Source organism: Megalobrama amblycephala, linkage group LG18, assembly GCF_018812025.1.
Source record: "Megalobrama amblycephala isolate DHTTF-2021 linkage group LG18, ASM1881202v1, whole genome shotgun sequence".
In the NCBI taxonomy this organism is placed as follows: Eukaryota; Metazoa; Chordata; class Actinopteri; order Cypriniformes; family Xenocyprididae; genus Megalobrama; species Megalobrama amblycephala.
Window position 1 is genome coordinate 13,508,640 of NC_063061.1, and position 20,514 is coordinate 13,529,153.

The 20,514-nt window shown below is 39.1% G+C and overlaps 3 protein-coding genes across 11 annotated transcripts in view; 1 reads left to right on the forward strand and 2 right to left on the reverse strand.

The window, feature by feature from the left end:
• Positions 1-221: 221 nt before the first annotated feature.
• sc5d (sterol-C5-desaturase) lies at positions 222-3,307 on the reverse strand. The gene is made up of 5 exons (XM_048166342.1): positions 3,153-3,307; positions 2,616-2,832; positions 2,388-2,520; positions 1,980-2,080; positions 222-809 (listed from the first exon to the last, which is right to left on the reverse strand). The coding sequence occupies exons 2-5, from the start codon at positions 2,823-2,825 to the stop codon at positions 354-356; spliced, it is 900 nt and encodes a 299-aa protein (XP_048022299.1). The 5' UTR covers positions 2,826-2,832; positions 3,153-3,307; the 3' UTR covers positions 222-353.
• Positions 3,308-3,807: 500 nt separating this feature from the next.
• On the forward strand, positions 3,808-5,029 carry anapc13 (anaphase promoting complex subunit 13). Of its 2 annotated transcripts, XM_048166344.1 has the most exons (3): positions 3,808-4,020; positions 4,123-4,228; positions 4,521-5,029. In XM_048166344.1, exons 2-3 carry the CDS (start codon positions 4,130-4,132, stop codon positions 4,644-4,646), a joined length of 225 nt encoding a protein of 74 aa, XP_048022301.1. In that variant the 5' UTR covers positions 3,808-4,020; positions 4,123-4,129; the 3' UTR covers positions 4,647-5,029. The 2 variants fall into 2 exon arrangements, with proteins under 2 accessions (XP_048022301.1, XP_048022300.1); XM_048166343.1 differs by having other exon boundaries at positions 3,817-4,228.
• A 1,016-nt stretch (positions 5,030-6,045) lies between these two features.
• Positions 6,046-20,514, reverse strand: part of arhgap32b (Rho GTPase activating protein 32b) — a 119,282-nt gene continuing 104,813 nt past the window's right edge. For 6 of the 8 annotated variants that reach the window (XM_048167258.1, XM_048167257.1, XM_048167255.1 and 3 more), the window contains 12 exons: positions 19,879-20,028; positions 17,772-17,874; positions 15,974-16,118; positions 15,382-15,464; positions 14,966-15,073; positions 14,667-14,836; positions 14,384-14,585; positions 14,121-14,266; positions 13,394-13,468; positions 12,549-13,304; positions 11,570-12,171; positions 6,046-10,206 (listed from right to left, as the gene is read on the reverse strand). In XM_048167258.1, the coding sequence (XP_048023215.1) occupies positions 7,990-10,206; positions 11,570-12,171; positions 12,549-13,304; positions 13,394-13,468; positions 14,121-14,266; positions 14,384-14,585; positions 14,667-14,836; positions 14,966-15,073; positions 15,382-15,464; positions 15,974-16,118; positions 17,772-17,874; positions 19,879-20,028 (4,757 nt within the window). In that variant the 3' untranslated portion in view covers positions 6,046-7,989. The remainder of the gene's footprint in view (positions 10,207-11,569; positions 12,172-12,548; positions 13,305-13,393; positions 13,469-14,120; positions 14,267-14,383; positions 14,586-14,666; positions 14,837-14,965; positions 15,074-15,381; positions 15,465-15,973; positions 16,119-17,771; positions 17,875-19,878; positions 20,029-20,514) is intronic. The other 2 variants (XM_048167256.1, XM_048167259.1) reach the window with 1 other exon arrangement.

Consider the following 20,514-nt stretch of genomic DNA (forward strand, 5'->3'; position numbering starts at 1 on the left):
GAGGAACTCAGTGTCTTGTTTACTTTAACAATGACATACGTGAAGGGACAGTCCTGTCAATCTTCATACATTCTTCGAATGTTTATGACTGCGAAATTACAGACGCTTACTTAATAGAAGCCAGTTAATTTAAGTAATTTGTATTAAGTTACACAAAGGCAAGAATACCAACAGGGTAGCCATAGTGAATGTTTCTGTTTGGCAAATTTTGTCCTTGTTTCCTTTTGGCAACTGTATGCATAACTGATTATTTTAGTGCTAAGTAGAGTTTCAGAGTCTCTTATGAATAAAGAAATATTTCAAGAGCAGAAATCTTACCTTGAAACCCATTCATGATGCTTTTATGTGCCTACCTACTCTTTCTTGACATGAACACCATTTTTATTATTATTAGTGTGGCCGTTTATGCTGTTTGAGCTCAGCTTCCCTTCTGCCATCAGTTTCTTGATTTGGTCGTGCGGCCCCTTCCCCATCAGGGCTGAAGGGTAGCGGTAGGAGCCTCCGATGCGGTCCCACAGGGTGAAGTACTGCCCGTAGTTGTAGTCAAAGAAGAGGTGGTGGTCAGTGTGGTGAGCTGAACCGTTGATGATTGGTTCCATCAGGTTTGGCACGCGGTAGTCCCCATCATGGATGGAGATGGTCCATATGTTGACGAACACATACAGGGCTAAGTACAGGACCTTGTGTAGAGGGAAGAGGAAGGGGTAGATGTGGTACGGCAGGCCCTGAAGAAATCCATCCACGGGGTGGAAAGCGTGGCTAGCGAACGGAGTGGGGATCTTCCACACGTGATGTGGTTTGTGAAAATACTGTATATAAAGGGAAAAGGCATTATATTAAAGACATATCTTATGTAAGGGGAATTAATGCACTGTTACACAGAATGGTTATAAATATGGCAAAATGTGTTATATGGAACACACTTGTATTGGCAGCAGAAAGCGCATTCAAAATCAGAAACAATATGCATCATTTTTTAACCCACGCAGGTGGGTCACTCTTACTATGTAACAAATTATTAAAAGAGGTGCTCCAACAAAAGATGAGGTGCAACCAAACAATCAAAAATGCATGTGAATTGGTAAAAGGTGCAACACTCGCTCTTAAAGAACTCACACTTTATTGATTAAAAACATGACGTTTTGGCCGTTCAAGGCTTTCATTAGACATCTGATGAAATCTGATGAAACATGTCTGATGAAGGCTGAAACATCATGTTTTTCAATCAATAAAATTGTAGTTCTTTAAAAGTGAGTGTTGCACCTTTTTTCGATTCTCAGTCTTACTATGTACCCATATAATATGGATGTTAATATGGTGGATAAAATAAACAAATTCCTAATAAAATATAAATATCAGATAAAAACTAAAGGGGAAATTTTGCAACTAACTGAAATAATTCAGTTGACATTCTAAAATTTGTAAAACTACAGCTGAAATAAAAATAAATTAAAGCTATACAGAAATATATATATAAAAAAACAAAATTTATAAAAATGACTAGCACATAAAAATCACAAAAATTAAAACTGAAAGAATAAAAAATAAAAGCTAATTCAAATATTAATACTATAATCATAATAATAATACAACTAATAAAGTAATAATATTAAAATAACACTGTTCTAAAATACAAATAGATTTTTTCTTTATTGTTCACATTCTCATCAAAGCCTTTTTTCTTGGGAATATTGCTTTAATTGATTAATACATTTTTCCTATGTCCTAAATATAATCCTGTCTTTTGAAATGTTACTCTTTATTTTCACCCTTTTCTATTTTTTTCCCACTGTTAATACAAATTATAATTAATAAAGTCTAATTAATAAAATAATTAATAAAGTATCTGAGCTTGACCAGAGCATATTCTTCTATACCCTTTATTAAATTACAACTAAGCATATTCATTGAATGACCCAAGCCTTGCTTTTAATTATACAGTATATGAACTGCGTTGCATTAACATATATCTTAAATACCTTATATATCAACTTGTGGTGAAGGAATCTGTGGATCCAGTAAATGCACATGTCAGTGAAAAACAGGAAAGAGACCATGCTGAAAATCAGCCCTGACCAACCTGAAAAAACAAGCATAAATTGTATGAAACAGTTTATGCAACATGATTATCTCAAGCATATCTGACAGGCTGCATCACTGGCACTTTCTAAAATTGGGGCTGTCAGTTTGCTGGAACCAGATTCAGTCATTTTTAATGTGTCTGGTCTAGTTTGTTTTAAGTTTGAAAGCCAGTGGTTTCCACAAATTCCACTCTTTATATATATCAATACCTATGACCTACTTGACAAAGTGAAGACTTTGTCCGTGTAGTATTTGCTTAGCACAAAGTTTGATTGGCATTTATAAACACAGCTATGTTCTCTTACCGAGGGGTGATTCATCGACACTGTCGTACAGTTTGCTGTATCCCCTGACCTCAGCGAAAAACAGTGCTACTGTAGGTATGCTGATATAGGGCAAAGACCACAAAGCATACTTTATTTCACGTTGCACCTGGTTCTGTGGACAAAAGAATAACAAAAAACACGTACATTTTTGCCTCTGATCCAAAAAATGAGAAAATACACTGTAGGTTGCTAGATGCATAAACAAACCTCCAAAAATTGAGGGTGTTGCTTTAATTTGTGGTCAAAAACAAATAAGTAGCTCAAAGCACCCAGGCCTAGATATAAGATTGCAGCACCCAGGTTGGTGACCACCATCAAGCCGATGATCTGTCGAAGAGGCTCGTCCTCGGGCCATGAGGAGGGATACACATATGGAGTAAAGAAGTAATAATCTGCAACGTTCAGCACAAGGTCCATCTCTGACCTTAAAAGGTGGACAGAAGTGTGATTAATGTCTACAATGGGAATAATGAAGGTGGCTTCAAATTAAATCATTTGAGCATCATTGCTATATTGTAAAAAAGAAAGAAGAATGGTTAAAAGAAATACTGAAAACAAAAACAAGAAACACACAAGTGCACTTTCCCCAACATTTAAAACAATAACTTGTACTTTCCCAAGACAAATGATTTAGGAAAAAAAGATTATACAGAATGAATGCAAAGTCTGTGTTGTTGCTGTTGATAATAGATGTTCATATCTGAAAGTAAATGCTGTAATAATTGTAGTAAACAGTCAGCTCACCTGTAAAGGTGCTTTTGAAGACAAGCCAGCGAAGAAAATAACTGAGGTTTAAAGCCCTTACAGAGGCCGTCCTTCTGCTCTCCCTGTAGAAACACAAACGGACGCAGCCAATAGCGGCTCACTTCCTCAGAGCGCGAGCTCGTTTCTTGACATCTCATTGGACAGATGTGAGATCTGGTCATGGCGTTAGTGATAGGAAGTCCACGAATCGGTTCTTTTGAACAGTTCGTCTCAAAGAACCGTTTGAAAACAGATTCAATGATTATTTGACACCTGACCGTCCAAATGTTTCATTAAAACTGTACGAGGCACACTTTGTTCTCGATTAAGTTTTATTTTTAAGATATTTATTGTAATTTTATCTGCCCCAGTTCATTTTGTTGTAGCCACGAGTCAGCTCATAAAATACATACAAGCTATTTTTAATTTAATTATAATTTGTATTTACAATTAACAGTACTAAAATTAATTTACACATATTGGCTGAAAAGATGTTGCGCGTTTTAGTAAAACCGACTCTGTATAGAACTGGCATGCAATCGAAAAAATATTTCCAGTGCGACATGTTCGTACCAATTCGTCTATTCGAACAGACGGGGTTTATGAACCGGTTCAAAAGATTCATTGAAAAGATCCGTTCGAAAATCGTGCATCGCTAAATGGCGTTACAGATGAATCGGAATAAATTAAAGAAACACCGTGATTACTCGGTTTTATTAATCCAGGTGCATCATTGACTAGATTTTGTATGCGCAAATACATGTAGGAATTTTATTGCAGAAAATGTCAAATAAATAGGATATGTCGTCATCAGAGAGCGACATAATAACAAACGGCTGCGCTGAGCAGTGGGCACAAGACTGAAGGGGTTTGTTATTACCGTCACTGTTCACTACAAGTACTGCACTTCACTCCATACACACCATAACAGTGTTTCAACGTAGTTTGATCTTCTGATTGTGTATCAAAGTCTGATCATGGACAGTGAAGTACAGAGAGATGGAAGAGTTCTTGATCTCACAGACGATGCTTGGAGAGAAGACAGACTGCCATATGAGGATGTAACAATCCCACTGGTGAGACTGGATATTTACAGTGCATCAAAATTTACGTACGTTATCTCAAGTAACACTCGCAACGATTGGCGAGTACTCTAAATACAGCAGTCAGCAGTGCAATGTGCATATCAAATTATATTTTTACCAACATTTTTTTTTTTCATTTCATAAGGTAGTCAGATCAGCCACATATTTCAAACGTGAACATGTATGAATAAATATGATTTTAGCACTTTGTATTATATATCATATTTACCATAAATTGCATCTAAGCCTGTATGATGATTTAACTTTCTCTTTTTTCTGAAAGAGTGAACTTCCAGAAGCAGAACAAGACAACGGCGGATCAACTGAGTCGGTCAAAGAGCAAGAGATGAAGTGGTCAGATCTCGCCCTGCAAAGTTTGCACGAAAACACCCCAAACATCGGCACTTAGATGAGGAGGAGCTCTGTCCTCTCCAGCTGACCCCCAGCCGTTTATCTGCTCGTGTGGGTGACTGATCCAAGATTTATAATAGAAAGTACACAGACTCATTTCTGAAAATATGACATTAAATAATTGTGTGATTTGAATTAAAAGGGTTTCATTGTTTTGATATCAAAAGAACTAAATAAAATGTTTAAAATCGAAGCGGAGTATCAATCAATTTGAGTTTAGTGCTAATTGTTTAAACTGGAAGACAATTGGCACTCTTACAATTCACAAAATGTTCAAGGTTTCAGATTAGTTAGTTGCCACCTACAATTGATCAAAAGTGACAGTGAAAACATTTATGTTAGAACATTTTCATTTCAAATAAATGCTTTCTTTGAACTTTATATTCATCAAAAAATCCTGATTTTTTTTTTTATCAAGGTTTCCAGAAAAATAACTTTTCAACTGCAACATAAATGCTTTTTAAATATTAGAATGATATTAGATATTACATATTAGAATGATTTCCCAGGGGGAAAAAAAGTACATTTCTATAATATACTTAAAGTGCTCTATTTTTTTGCACTAATTTTGTACTAAATGTACTAAAGAATTTTTTGAGTATATTAAGAACATCTAAGTGTACTCAACTGTGCTATTGAGAACAATGAACTAAAATGTGCTTTTAATATACTATCTCTGTATTTAAAAAATATATTTAGCTACCACTTGTAGTACACTATGGGTTCAAATGTACTATAAGTGGTATCTAAATACATTTTTAAATACAGAGATAATATATTAAAAGCACATTTTAGTTCATTTTTCATGGTGTCTCAAAATAGCACAGTTGAGTACACTTAGATGTTCTTAAGAAATACTAAAGAAGAATTTTTAGTACATTAAGTACAAAATTAGTGCAATAGAGCACTTTAAGTATATTATAGAAATGTACTTTTTTTCACCTGGGTTCTGAAGGATCAAGTGACAGTAATGGCTGCTGAAAATTAAGCTTTGCCATCACAGGAATAAATTACTTTTTAAAATATTAAAATATATATATAAAAAAAGTTATTTTAAGTTGTGATATTTCACAATATTACTGTTTTTAAAATAAACAGCCCTGGTTAGCATAAGGAACTTTTCCCTAAAAAAAAAAAAAAAAAAAAAAAAAAAAAATCTTACCGACCCCAAATTTTTGAAAAGCACAGTAGTGTTTACATGAGTAATTGCAGACAGCAATCCTTCTACTGCAGTTGTATTAGCAAAAAAAAAAGTCTATCAATATAATTTGTGATATTTAACTAAAATGACACACATGCAGTTAGTTTACTAGAAATAATGCAAGCAAGCATGATAGTTAATAATTGAATTAAATGTATAAGCAATAAAGAATGGAATCAATAAATCATTCCTGCTCTCAGGCTAAGCTTAATTTTATTTGGGTTCAAAGGTGACACTGAAATTCTCCAAGTGTTATCACAAATATATTTGAACCATGAACCATTATGTTTCAGTCATAGCCAACATATATAATACTTGGTATTACAGAAATATGTGTTCAGCTTGGTGGGTCCTTAGGCAGATATGTAGAGGTTTGGGGGAATATGACCGAATAGCTATAGATTTACAGTACAATGGCTTGAGTGTAACATATCAAATGCGGTCTTCATGGAGGTCTTTTTTATATACAACAATCCATTTCGCAGCCAAATGAAATCAAGACTATAGCTGTGCTCTATTTGAAAATATTCTTCCAAAAAAATGTGCATTCAAAGACAATGTCATTGAAGCCAAAAGAAATCAGAATGCAGGACGATACAAGCTTGATTAAATTAGGCCACGAGGCTTTAATGCTAATGTTTTGGGTCAAGTCCTCACGAGGAGGATGCCAGCATGGAGATGCTGCATTAAAACTTCAGTTTGGTCCCATAAAATAGAGGTTACATATGAATGCCTTTATTTTTTGCACACTAGCCACCCAACCATTTTTTCACAGTCTAAAACAAAAACAAAAAATGAGAAAACACAGCATATTAAATGTCAATCATAAAAATGCTGGCAAAATGAAAAGGAACTTCATAAGACTTGGCAAAACACAAAAACAAATGTTATCAGGGAATCAACCACAAACATACAAATTATGCCATTGTGAGCTTGGGCTCATTTGAATACTCAAACATGAATTTCAAAATTATCGCTAGGCAATAATTACTGTGACAGAACGGAAACATGCAATGACTTGGCAAAAGAACAAAACTGGGTCCACCGATCATTAACTCTCCTTTTAAATTACTAAAATATAGGTTTATTTCCATCTGACAGAATAAGTCTAAGAGCAATGTACATTGTCCTCATTGTAAAAGCACAAACTGTTAAGCAGAATGAAATGGACCTTACAGTTTATGGATCTATGTGAAATTTAGTAATATAGTTTGTTACAAAAATGTAAGTATGCTTATGGTCTAAAATCAGTCAGATACATATTTTAAATCACTAAATGTATCAAAAGCTCCCTGTCAATAACAGATTTCTCTGAAAGAGGGGAGAGAAATGTCACTTCACACTGGCACTCTCACTTTCAGTCATTCTCCAACTCCTTAACGAATACTTCTGCAATCAAATCCGCATTCATTGTTTGGTCCCTCCAACAACAACGAGCAACCTATCCAAGATTAGTTCAGTCAAATCTTGTCAAGTTTTCAAATGAAGAAAGAAATCCAGTTGCTTGTGAGTAACCCTATCATATGTAATAGTAATGGCACAGTTTGGACAAAATGAAAAATGCACATTTTGGGCTCCCAACCTGAAGGCAGAAAATTAAGAATTTCATGTACCACCTAGTTGTGTACACGTAAAATTAAGCAGGGTGACTTAAACAGGGGTTCCTTTCCACTGTTACTGTAACATCCAGAAAGTACACAATAAGGTACACAGAACTGTTCTGTAAAAGATAGATTACATGCATTTCTAAAATGCAAACCTTTACACTTCATTTATACCCCATCCCAGACCTTTTCAAAGTAATAAAACAGAACTAAAGAATCCCTTATATCCAGTAGTACTTATCAGATATACATCATTTCAGATATACATCTGGTTATGGTTCATGTACCATTTGTCAATATCACAGAGTATCTACAGTATATAACAAGTTATATCTCCATGTTTAAACAACCGAAATTATGGTACATTCAGTTCAGTAAAAAGTCTTTAACATTTCTTTGTACATTTAAAAAAAATGAAACGATGTAAACAGTCAGGCGGCAGTCCACTGTCCCGCAGAGGCTGCTGAATTATTATAATTATTATTGACACTTACAATAATGTTCCAAATCTATCCCATTTGTTTTTAAATGCCTGTTCACTCAGCATTGATCTCCGTCTCTGGCCTCTGCACTGAAAGCTCAGCTTGTATGAAGGCGCCCTGTCCCAAGGCTGTGGAGTATGCACGATTACTGTGCGGAGTTGAGAAACCAGGGCTATGATAGGAGCTGGAACCACCCCGATTAGCTAGTGAGGTTTGGGGCTGAGGTACCGGATGGTAGTCATCCAGGTTGTCATAGTGTGACTGTAAAGTAACGTTGCTTTGTCTTTGCCCCTGTGACTGATGGGAGTAGGATCCACTATCTGAACTGTCCGGTAAATGTGCGGGAAGACTGGTCTGGTTGTAATGCTGCCGCTCTCTAATGCTATGGGATCTCTCAGGCTTGGGTGGAGGAGCTGGCTTCACAGGAGCTGCTTGTTCATCTTCACTGGCGCTGCTTGTGGCTTTAACCCTGCATATGTGGCGATCCAAATCTGACCTTTCGTAACGAGGTTGGGCGCTCCTGCTCTCAGAGTGTTCCTGCCAATGTTTACTGCTCAGTTGCTTTTCCCCTGGCTCAAACTTCGGGTCAAGATGGCTACCCTCTGGTAAGTGCTGCAGACTTCGTGGTTGAAGTTGTGATTGATGTGAATGGATGGATGAGTAGGTCCTGGAGCTGCCTTGTTTTGTGGTTTTGTCCCCCATTCCATTTCCTTGGCAGTGCTTCTCTGTTTCCATATACAACAGGACATCTGGATCGGAGATCAAGTGCCTGGGAGCATGCTGAGATCCAGGAACGATATTGTATCTGGCCTCTTTGCTTTCTGCGGCAATCAATACGGTTTTGCCGGGATCTGATTTGCTGCGCAAGTGTAACATGTCTATATCCACAGGCATGTAGGGTCCCACATTGTCATACTGAGACATAACAGAACCCTTCACCTTTTGCCTTGCTCTGCTTTCCCTGCGGATAGAGTGTATGCGAAGCCTCTCTGCTTCCTCTGGGTCCCACGCAAAGTAAATACTCCCCTTTGAACCACCGTAAGGTGGCATGTCCCTGCTTACGAAGCTATGCTCCTTTAAAGGAATGAGGTGCCGTGAAAGGTAGTGGTAGCCTCCGGATTTGGCTCCAGATCGAAGGATAGGGGCACTGTCCCGACCGCTGAAGGAATGGACATGCCGTAAACGGATTGTACCGTAATGGTCCACATCGTAGAAAGGGGCATCCAGAACATGAGAACCAGAGTAGGGGCTGTACCGGTACTGAACTCTTCCATTCTCAAAGTAAGGCTGCAGTTGTGTGACATGATAGTCAGCTTGAGAGGGTGGTTGGTGAGACTTGCAATGGTAGACTGGGCGTTGGTAGTAAAATAACTCATCATCGGGTGGAACCTCGGTTCTGGTGACTGGCATTGAGCGGATAGCTGTGGGGGGCACATGTAGGGAGTGGACCCTGCGGATTGTTGGGTACACGGTAGGTCCATCTACCTGGCTGTAGCCATGGGAGTGGTGCACTGAACTTGGAGAAATGTACTCACCTCTTGGCAGGCCACGAGATTTCATGGACTGGTGGTAGGACCTGGGTCCAATTGTATTGTACCGGCCATCACCGTGGCCTCTATAAGAAATCTGTGGCTCCGATTTTGACACGTAAGAAACGTGAGGTGGAACACTCTCTGGCCGGTAATGGTAGCCCATTGTAGCCTGACTAGAAGGGGTAACCCGCTGATGGTAATATGCTTCTGCGCTGGACTCCAATAGGGCTGCCTCCCCTTTTGAGTGGTAAATATAACCTGATTGATGAGTGGAAGACCTGCGGTGAGGTGGATGAGACTGTGGGGGAGTCTCCTCCACTGAGCCCCTCATGGATGTCTCTAAAACGGCATGAAAGTTGGCAGGGTTTGCAGCCTCAGTGTTGCAGAGAGCAGCCATTGCTAGTTTGCTTTCAAGCGAGCGAACAGGGGGTGTTGGTGGCGTCACTCCCTGAGTATGGTGTTGAGTAGTGCCATCTCCCTTTGGATGGACAGGCTTTATGGATTCCCATGGTTTTTCCACAGGATCAAGAGGCGCTGCCGGGGTTGGCGCAACTCTAGCATTGGGCTGCAATTTGGGCTGAAACTGAGGCTGTGCTTGTGACTGAGAATGAGGCTGAACTTGAGGCCGAAACGAGGCATTAGGTTGAATCTGTATTTGTGGCTGAGGCTGAAGAATTGCAACTGGTTGATCTGCCGCCTTTGTGGATTTTGGTGGCAGGACCGTTTCAGTTATACGGATCTAAGGATTAAACCCAAACAAACACTGTTAGGTGTCTATATTACATATTTACATTTGATATTTACATGTGCTGTAAATTTAGTTACTGATAGTGATACCAATACCAGATTAATGATCAAATTATTCTCAATGCCAATTTTGATACAATATGATAAAACTACGTACCAAACAAACAAACAAAAACATATGTAGTCTACAAAGTTCACATAAATACTAAAACTAAATTAAAGCAACATCTTTTGATTCACCATACTTCCACATATGGTTCTTGATGTTTTTCTTTTCCTTAGCGGTACTAGCAGACAAACAGCAATAATGCTTAATAACATGCTCTTTAAATTTTGAATTTACAATGGTGAAGGCCTGGATCATGAATATAAGGGCTGCACGATATATCGAATTTATCGAAATATCACAAGTGTACATATCGCGGCATGCATATCGCAATGGCTTATGCTAACTGAATGATTGTTATACTTATGAAAAGTCTAAGTTTACGGTCGACGCAGACAGGAGAGAGTAGACTGGACACATGACTTACATACGTGTGGCGTGACATGCTTAATGTTATTAGGCGCAATAAGCGAAGTAGGGCCTACTCACGCGCACAGGAAGCCACCTCACAGACAGCGAGTAATCCTGATTTCAGTTCTCTTCTGCAGCTTATATGGCCAAATACACATAAAATTGTCAAAATGCCCATCTTGGTGAGTATTCATGCAAACACATTCAGTTATGTCTTAAGTGGAGTAAACAGTTGAGAAAGAAAGCGCGCACGTAACAATATATTGGATCCGTGCAGCTCTTAAAGTAACAGCAGCTTAATGTTAATCAAACAAAAGACAAAGAAAATCACTTACTGCTCTTGACGGAACAACTTTTGTAGCTTTAATAAGAATCAGTATATATTTAATTCATACAGTGAAGACTAAGCAGTGTTTTATTTGTACATTTGATTATTCAATTTCTGTTGTTAAACTTAATGTAGGCCTACCTGAAACCCTAAACACCCCTGGTTTACACTGACATTAAAATGACACTTTTTACGTAGCTAATGCTACAGTAAAAAAAACTGCAGTTCAATTTCATAAGTTGTAGGGATGTTGCATGTTTCGCAAAAAGAATGTGAAACATGTATGTTCGTTACATCAATTTCAGTTTTTAAATATATTTAAATATTATATTTATTTTTACACACTTAAAAGCATTATAGAATCGCATATCGCATTATTTAATGAGTTATCGCATATCACATTTTTCTTCAATATCGTGCAGCCCTAATGAATAATTATAACAATGTAACGTTTAGCCTTGGTACTGAATTAATAATGCAACTGACATCCCTGCATGTGCTAATACTTACCTCAGAGCTGGGTTGCTGAATGACAGCATCCTTGCTGCTGATAGTTGGTGTAGTGGTTGTGGTGGTGGTTTTGGCTGTGCTCACAGGTGTCTGGCCCACAGCAGGCTGCTGCCTCTCTGGGCTTTTTTGTGTCTGGGAAGCTTGAGAAGGTTGACTAGAAGGCATAGCATTCTGGCTTGCGGTCTCTGGCGAGACAACATCCTGGCTGTTGCAGGAAATGCTGGATTGCTTCCCACTATCAGATGTGTTAAGGTGCAGACTGACTGAGCGAGTTAGTTTTTCAGGTGGGGTGGATGGTGGAGAAGACGTAGGAGCGGATATCTTTGACACTTCTACTGCAGCTTCCTCCAGGGATGGCTGTGATGGCAAGGAAGGAGGATGAGGCCAGTCCAGGGTTTCCAGTAACTCTTGTGGCTTAAGAGGGGACACTGGTGTAGGGGGTCCAGAGGATTGCCTCTGAGAGAGAATGGAGGCCTGCTGGGCAGATTCAGCTAGAGCTAGTGCAAGCATGCGGGCAGCGTTCTTTGGTGGGGGAGGGGGAGGGATGAGGGACACAGAGCTGACAGGGACATTGCCCTTTGGTGAGTCCAGAGCTACGGCTCCTACGGATGGACAAAACAGAGGGAACTCAAACAAGAAGGCAGGCTAATATTCACAAGAAAGGTAAGAGAGGGAAATGTTAAATTTCTACAGATTGTGGACAGATTTCTCTACACTGAGGGCACTCATGCAAAGCGTTACTGGTAAGAGCCTGGTGAACTAAACCTGAAAAATCAAATAATTATCTTATGAAATTGAAACCCAGTGTACCTGATCATTTCACAGTAGCATCAGGGTCAATGACATGTTAGTAAGCATCTCACCGTTTTATCACACTGACATTTTAAAAACATGCTCATCACGGATGTCAAAAAAAATGTCAATGACTTAAACATTATGAATTTAAGCTATCATATCCCTGTGTTTCATTTTAGCTTACCTGGCTGCTCTTGAGAGCAGGTGACCTGTAGTGTTTGTGAACATTCAATGCTTGATATGTCTTTACTCTCAAAGGCAGCAGCTTTAGAAAGAAGCTCTTGTTGAATGGCTTCACTCAGGGGCAGATCAGTGGTTCTTGACAGAGAGCTCAATTTTGTAGGAGAGTCGAGAGGAGATGGAGGAGAAGAGGGCTGAAGCACAGTTCTCTCTGGACCTTTTCTTAACATAGAGGCAGCTGATTCAGAGATGCTTTGAGGAGTCACAACAGCTGACTTCTCACTGCTCTCAATGGACAGAACTGGAGTTTTCTCTGAGACAGATGCAGGGGGCAGTTTATTTCTATCCTTTAAGGCTGGACTGTAGTCTGGAGACAAAGAACAGCTTGTAACTTTAGCTCTTACTGGCGAGATTGGCTCTGAGACACTGCCCGGACTCCTCTTTAGACTGCTTGAATCTGCGTCAAGTGACAAAATCGAAGTCTCTGCCAGAGGAAGGCTACACTGAAAGGACATGGGGTCAAAGTCTAAAGAGGCCATGCCAATGTCAGGGGGGCTCAGGTCCACGTCATCAGCGGAACGGGGCGGGGAGATGAGAGCAGGCACACAAATTGGACCATCATCCCCATCACTGTCCCCTTGGTCCAGGTTGTCATATGAGTTACAGTGTTGTCTGCTATCCAGCAGGTCACCGTTGAAAGAAGCAGAGAGAGCATCACTGCTGGAGCGAGGTCTGCGTGGCCTGTAAACCTTAGACTCTCCTGTGTTATAGGAAAAGAAGAAACTTCATTTCACAGTGGTTGATTTATAATTTTATTGTGAGATTTTTTGAGATTTAGTAATCTGTTACCTTCAACGTTATGTAGAGAGGTGAGAGATTCCTCACTTTTGGCAGACCGAAGAGTACCAGTGTCTCCTCTTCCTCCTGAGCAAGGGAAAATAAAGTGGGAACAGAGAAATTGCATATACATGACCAAACAGATACATGGTCTCAGGAATACTTGATTCTGATTGTGGTTAATCTGTGCTCAAATATTATTGCTGTATATTGATGTTGTATATTCACACCGCACAGACAGACACCAACAAACATGTTTGTTGGGTTTTGTCAGATCAGTCTGTTACCCCTGTGGGCGTCTGTTGGCGGTGGTCGGGGTTTGTTTTCAACTGACTGAACAAGTTCAATCAGCGTTTATCGTTGTCTGCTGGGGCAGTGTGATATTTTTCATAAAATTCTAAAACCAACGGCCAAATTGTTTGTTGGTAATTGTTGGAGTTTGTGTGGTGTGAATTGGCCTTATGACAGCCAATTCCTTGACTCTCTTAACTCACTGCATTCTCTGGCTTCTCAAATAATTAAATAACTTAAATAAATGAACATGAAATATTCATTTGAGTTTATTTAATCAATCATTCAGTAAATATCTCTGTGTAATAAGCAGGATAGAATACAATCAGCTGGTCATTATCACAAAATGTACCCATTTGGCATGATGTAAGGCCTGATTAACCACTGGGTTTACTGTGTGATAATAACCATCTGACATTTTGAGATGACAAAATGGCACAACACTAACCAGCCAAAGCCATGGCCTTGAGTTCATTTGGTTCACTGGGATTGCGGTGTAGTTTGCGTTTAGACATCGAGGAAGACTTGCCCAAGTTGAAAAAAGACCGCCAACTGCCAACTGGAGACTTTTTAGACTTTATGGGCTGCCTTTTCCTTGGAAACAAATGAAAAAAGGCACAAAATGTATCTCTATGAGAATAACAGGCACTCTGTCTCTTCATGAAAACAGAAACACTTACATGGTTATAGATTTTAAATCTTGCATTATACCTCTCAGTGGGGAATTCAATGACTGTGTGGAATTTTCCCTGTAAGGCTGCAGGACCCTCTCCCACTTCTATGTACTTGCTGTCTGCAGTGATGGGCGAGTTGATCTGGGCCTGGGTACGTGCCTGTGCCTCTTCTAGTGTTAGCAGCTTTGTGGATGGAGAGGGTACCAGCAAAGATTTAGGCCGAGACAAAGAATTGTGTCCTAAGACGACAAAGAAATTTGTGATGAATATATAGCAATTTAAAAAAAAAAAAAAAAAAAAAAAAAAAAGTTTAAACATACGATGAAATCTGTTTGTGTCCATACCCGTTCCTTCTCGTATGAGTGAGCTCAGTTTGGGGCTGAAGAGAACATCCACATGGTTGAGGATGAACTCCACCACAACCGACTGAATTCGGACCTCCATGAAGGCTGCTGTTCCGCTGAAGCAAGCTGATTCTATTTGCTTTGACCTTTTTAGTTTAGAATAAAATTCAATTATTAGTTATGAATAGTAGGTTTTTATATTCATAGCTATAAAAATTATATCCAGATGTACATCTGTTTTCACACAGTAAAGTTGCATCATGCAGAGATCTTACCTCAGTAAGTTTGGGGCCCAAACAATGGCCAAATTCTTTGTATGCATGTTTGTTACATAGCTGAAGGTTGCTAAGTGGGAAAGATGCCTCATAAGAAACTCAAGGGTCCTAAAAGAGAAACATAAATACTAAACATTAAACCTACAGATGCATTAAAATCAGAAGCCAACTAAAATTAGCATAATGCACTAGATTCAGGAGCAAACTCGTTGAGGTAATGTTAAGTAATTACAATGTTGTAATAACCGCCTACATTTTCCTCAGTCATAGATATACTTGAACTGCATTAGTGATATAATTAGTATGCTTAATGCAGTAGATGAATAAAAAGGCTCTAACATTAGAAAAATGTGGCTTTGTTGGAGAACTGCGAGTCCTGTAGCAACCAACAGAGGGCACTGTGGTCATTTACAAACCTATAATGTGGAGGTGGCAGCTGCTGAATGACATCATGTATTTTGATCAGCCTCTCCTCGTCAGTGGCTGCTGACACAGCCTCCTAAAAAGGAGAAGAGTGGGTGTAAATCAGGGTCACTGCATCTAGAACAGCTCTAAACAACAAAAATATTTTCAAACCCATGTTCACACTGTACTGCAAAGTGAACAAAAGCACATGGTCAGTCCCATTTCCTGTGCATTATAGTTTTACTGCTTCCACAGCAACCAGAAAACATTTATGCAGTCTTTACTCTGTCCTTTTTTTTCATTTGCAGTGACTTTTATCAAGAGATGCTGTAAATGTCAGTACTGTGTTTGGCATGCAGCTGAACTCCTTACGAAGCAGGGCTCTAAGAAACAAACCATTCATTTTGTATGCTCATTAAAAGCAATCAATAGAACAAATGACCACTGCACTGCTTTGCCAGTTTTATCACACTAAGAACTAAAAAGGTTTTGATATCATTGTTGTTCTAGTATAATAGGTGCTCTCAGCTATTTGTATGACAAAGAGTGTACTGTATAGAGTGTGTGTCTGAGAAAAGGCTCTTTAAAAGGATAAAAACGAACCGAGAATTTCTCATACAGCTGGTAGGTGAGAAGTGGGTTGGGAAGCTCTCGAAAGTAAAGCTTGCACAGGGAGCCCACGCAGTGTATGTCCTGAATGTAAACATCTTTTGTCAGATCCGGGATCTGTTCAGAGTCAAATTCATGCCTAAAGAGAGAGAAAGGAAGTGTTTTGGGCTTTATGTATTCAGAAACACAATGACATTGTAGGCTATTTGGTGTGCTTAAATAAATTTCAACCAATTTGGAAGATATGAAGGAACCATCAACTAATACTGGTTGTAAAATGGGCTATGCCAATATCTAGAGAGACTACTTTTACACAAAAAAAAAAAATGTTGACAGCAAATGAAATGCACACAAAACTGCTGAAATAAAGCACTTATTTTAAATATCCTAATGCACAAAGGATGCATTAAATTGATCAATAGTGGCAGTAAAGATTACACAAGATTTCTTCTGCAAATGAATACTGTTCTTTTTCTGTCTATTCATGAAAGAATCAAAAAAAAAAAAAAAAAAACATTTTAAAATATATAAAACTAGTTAACAGTTATTTTGAACTGGAATAATACACCAATCAAGCATAACATTATGACCACCTTCCTAATATTGTGTTGGTCCCCTTTTTGCTGCCAAAACAGCCATGACCCGTCGAGGCATGGACTCCACTAGACCCCTGAAGGTGTGCTGTGGTATCTGGCACAAAGATATTAGCAGCAGATCCTTTAAGTCCTGTAAGACGCGAAGTGGGGCCTCCATGGATTGGACTTGTTTGTTCAGCACATCCCACAGATGCTCGATTGGATTGAGATTTGGGGAATTTGGAGGCCAAGTCAACACCTCATACTCATTGTTGTACTCCTTAAACCATTCCTGAATCATTTTTGCTTTGTGCTCACGTGCCCACTGTTGGGGCTTTCAGCGGTGGATGGGGTCAGCACGGGCACCCTGACTGGTATGCAGCTATGTAGCCCCATACGCAAACAAACTGTGATGCACTGTGTATTCTGACACCTTTCTATCAGAACCAGCATTAACTTCTTGAGATATTTGAGCTACAGTAGCTCATCCGTTAGATTGGACCACATGGGCCAGCCTTTGCTCCCCACATGCATCAATAAGCCTTGGCCGCCCATGACCCTGTCGCCGGTTCACCACTGTTCCTTTCTTGGACAACTTCTGATAGATACTGACCACTGCAGACCAGAAACACCCCACAAGAGCTACAGTTTTGGAGATGCTCTGACCCAGTTGTCTAGCCATCACAATTTGGTCCTTGTCAAACTCGCTCAAATCCTTACTCTTGCCCATTTTTCCTGCTTCTAACACATCAACTAAGGACAAAATGTTCACTTGCTGCTTAATATATCCAGCCCACTAACAGGTGCCGTGATGAAGAGTTAATCAGTGTTATTCACTTCACCTGTCAGTGCTCATAATGTTATGCCTGATTGGTTTATTTCACAATATTACTCTTTTTACTGTATTGATCAAATGAATGCAACATGCAAAAAATATTAGCAACTCCCTAAAGGGTACATTTAGAAACATAAAGGGGAGGAAAAACTTGTTAACTGGCCAAGCGAACAAGTCAACTTTTTCTAGACGTGGTAATGAACCCCATCTAATCTCTTTGGGTCCCCTCATATCCTGCTGTATTTGAGAATACAAACATTCCCATCACAAAATGTGATTAGCAGCAGCTTAATGTTCAGCCATTGCATTCAGAGTTTCTCAACCAGTATGATAAATCCATATCTCTGCTACTTGCAATTAAGGAAGTGTGTTTATGTCCTACCGCAGCTTCTGAATGTTGGAGGCAATCCCAGAGAGACGGTACATTCCATCAACCACTCCATGCTTCTCAATGAACTCAGTGCAGCTCTTGAGTACCTGGGGGACTAGAGGTTTAGACAAAATGTTACTGGAGCATCCTTTTTGGCACATAATGTGAGAGACTTGTCAAAATGCCAACAGAATAGAATGCCAAATTCTTTATGCAGTTAATCTTCGATTTTGTTAGCTATAAATAACTTTGTTGCCGTAGCACAGGTCCGATTGTCAGATAACAGATCTGTGCTCTCCTATATAAGCAGAGGTAATAGGTTCACATTTGCTCCAGTGGCATTAGACAAACTCCAGACCTCCAATGAGACCTTGCAATGTTTCACCCAGTGAAATCAGTCACAGACAACCCTGACTGGCCTCTAGTCTTGGCAAACTTTATCCGACAGATGAGTGATTCCAAGGCTCTCAGAGCCCGCTGTTCATCTTCATTCCGGACATAGCAGTCTGAAGCACAAAATCCTTAAAAATGCACGAAAATTCTGTCTCTAAGCCATCTCCAAAATCATTCAGCGCTTCAAAATAAGGATGACCTGGGGCCATTGTGAGTGTGTTTCAGGGCAGCTGATGCAGCTGTCACATGCCCTAGGCCAGTAATACACTGTAATACACTGTCAGTATGTTTTATGTTCATTGATCATGTACATGCGTTTTTATGCTTTGCAAATGCTGTTTGTCACCAAGCTAAAGTTGTCTAGCTGGCAAATACAGACAAATTGTCAAAATTGTGAATGGCTTGTGATAGTCTTGGAAGCATTAAATTACAGCTGTATAACTTCCAATTGTTTATGCAATAATGAATTATATTTAAAACGTAATTTATTCCAGTGATGGCAAAGCTTAAAGTTCAGTGTCACATGAAATCATTCTAATATGCAAATATGGTTATTATCAATGAATGAAAATAGTTTTTCAGGATTTATTGATGAACAGAAAGCTCAAAAGAACATTTATTTGAAAAAGAAATGGTTTTCTTACATTATAAATGTATTTATTGTCACTTTTAGTCAATTTAATGTGTCCTTACTGAATACAAGTATTCATTTCTTTAAAATAAAATCTTACTGATCCCATATTTTTTAATGGTATATTTCGCTGCACAAAAAAAGACATTTATTTAATTATTTATTGAGTGGGGCCAGTGATAACATCGACAAACAACAAAACTAATTGCTTGATTTGGCCAGCATATCTTTTGAGCCCTTTGAAAAATGCAGCAAGTTACAGAGGCAAACATCCTAATGGCTCCAACTGAGAAAGATTAAAAAAAAATAAAAATGAGTTTAATATGTTTAAGTGCATTGCAGGGAGGTCTGCAGAGCTTTATGTTAGTATGACTGATCCATACTAATTACTCACCACTGGAACAAAGTGTTTATCCATGTCGTCTCACGTTCCTCTGAGATCAGAGTGTCTGAGACAAAGAGTACACAGTCTGCCATTATCTGTTTTACAAACACATTAAAGATGTGTGCGCTCATGGGTGGGAGTGGGCAGCGAAAGTAGCAAAAAGTTCAGATCTTGGTAGCAAATCTAAACTTTATCATCTATATAACCCACTACAATGGGTGACCGTTTGTAGCAGTTTTAGGAACACATTTTTAAAGAATTCCAAGAATTTCCTCAGGGAAGGAATGTCCATTCTTAGGCATTTTAATAAAAGTGATTTTTTTTTTTTTTCCTTCTAAACGCAATGGTCGAGCAGTCGCACCAAGTTGTGCGGATCCTGTTTGAAAAGGACAAGGCTTAGATTGTAAGGGCAAGCAATGGCTCAGGGAGGATTTGAAGTCAAACAAATGGAGCAAATGCTGAAGGCTGCCAGGGAGCTTTGAATCAATGGGGAAGAAATCTCCAGACACAGCCCCCTAACCATTCCTACTGACCTTTAGACCCCTTTAAGCCAATCTGTTGCCACAGCAACCCATGCAGACAGATCCAAGGGTGACTCTATGGGAAGGGGTTAGCTATGCTTTCCAGCCCACCCACACAGAGTCAAAAAACAAGTGTCAAGCACCGTCTGGAGCACGACCATGAGTAGGACCAGAACAGACAAAGCTCACCATCATGGCCGGAGTTGAGAAGATGCTCTCCTAGGTCACAGCCAAACACCCTCTCCCTGAGGATACCTCTTTGCTTCAGCTTCTGCTTGGTCGGCCTGGACTTCATGAATGTGCGCAGAAAAGTGATCAGTTTCCCGTGCTTCTTGGACACTGAAAGATAAAAATTAAAATATGCACATTTAATTACATATTCATGTCAGGCAATAATGCAAGCAGCGCAACAATAAATGACCCAAAGAAAATGCAGTTTAACAACACAGGCCAGTGCCAGTCACACCATGTGAGTGAGCCAAGATCTTACGAAATGAAGAAAAGTAAAAGCACTGGGTTGTGTGAGAATAACGAGTTTATGCATTAACCCTTTTCCTTTACTGAAGGAATTTTTAAAATCCTACATTGTAAGTGTTGCTTGAATTTCATCAACCAAAAAAAATTACATAATTCACCTAAATTCCTCCAAGTACATCCTCCATCTTTTGGTGTTCGTTCTACATCTTGTAGAGCAAAATCAAACCACTTTATTCTCTGTGGATCAATGCAACGGTTATAGAAACCAAAAGTAGAGCATAATATAATCAACTATGAATGATGCATGATGCTGAAACTTGAAACTAAGAGCTCAGCTTTGGAAGAAAA

Excerpts from the sequence above, each read along its gene's own strand:
- sc5d (XM_048166342.1), bottom strand. The coding sequence starts at position 2,825 with ATGGACCTTGTGCTGAACGTTGCAGATTATTACTTCTTTACTCCATAT. Across the intron at positions 2,521-2,615 it reads AACACCCTCAATTTTTGGAG|AACCAGGTGCAACGTGAAAT; the intron begins GTTTGTTTATGC and ends TTTTGTCCACAG. Across the intron at positions 810-1,979 it reads ACCACAAGTTGATATATAAG|TATTTTCACAAACCACATCA; the intron begins GTATTTAAGATA and ends CTTTATATACAG.
- anapc13 (XM_048166344.1), top strand. The coding sequence starts at position 4,130 with ATGGACAGTGAAGTACAGAGAGATGGAAGAGTTCTTGATCTCACAGAC. Across the intron at positions 4,229-4,520 it reads AGGATGTAACAATCCCACTG|AGTGAACTTCCAGAAGCAGA; the intron begins GTGAGACTGGAT and ends TTTTTCTGAAAG.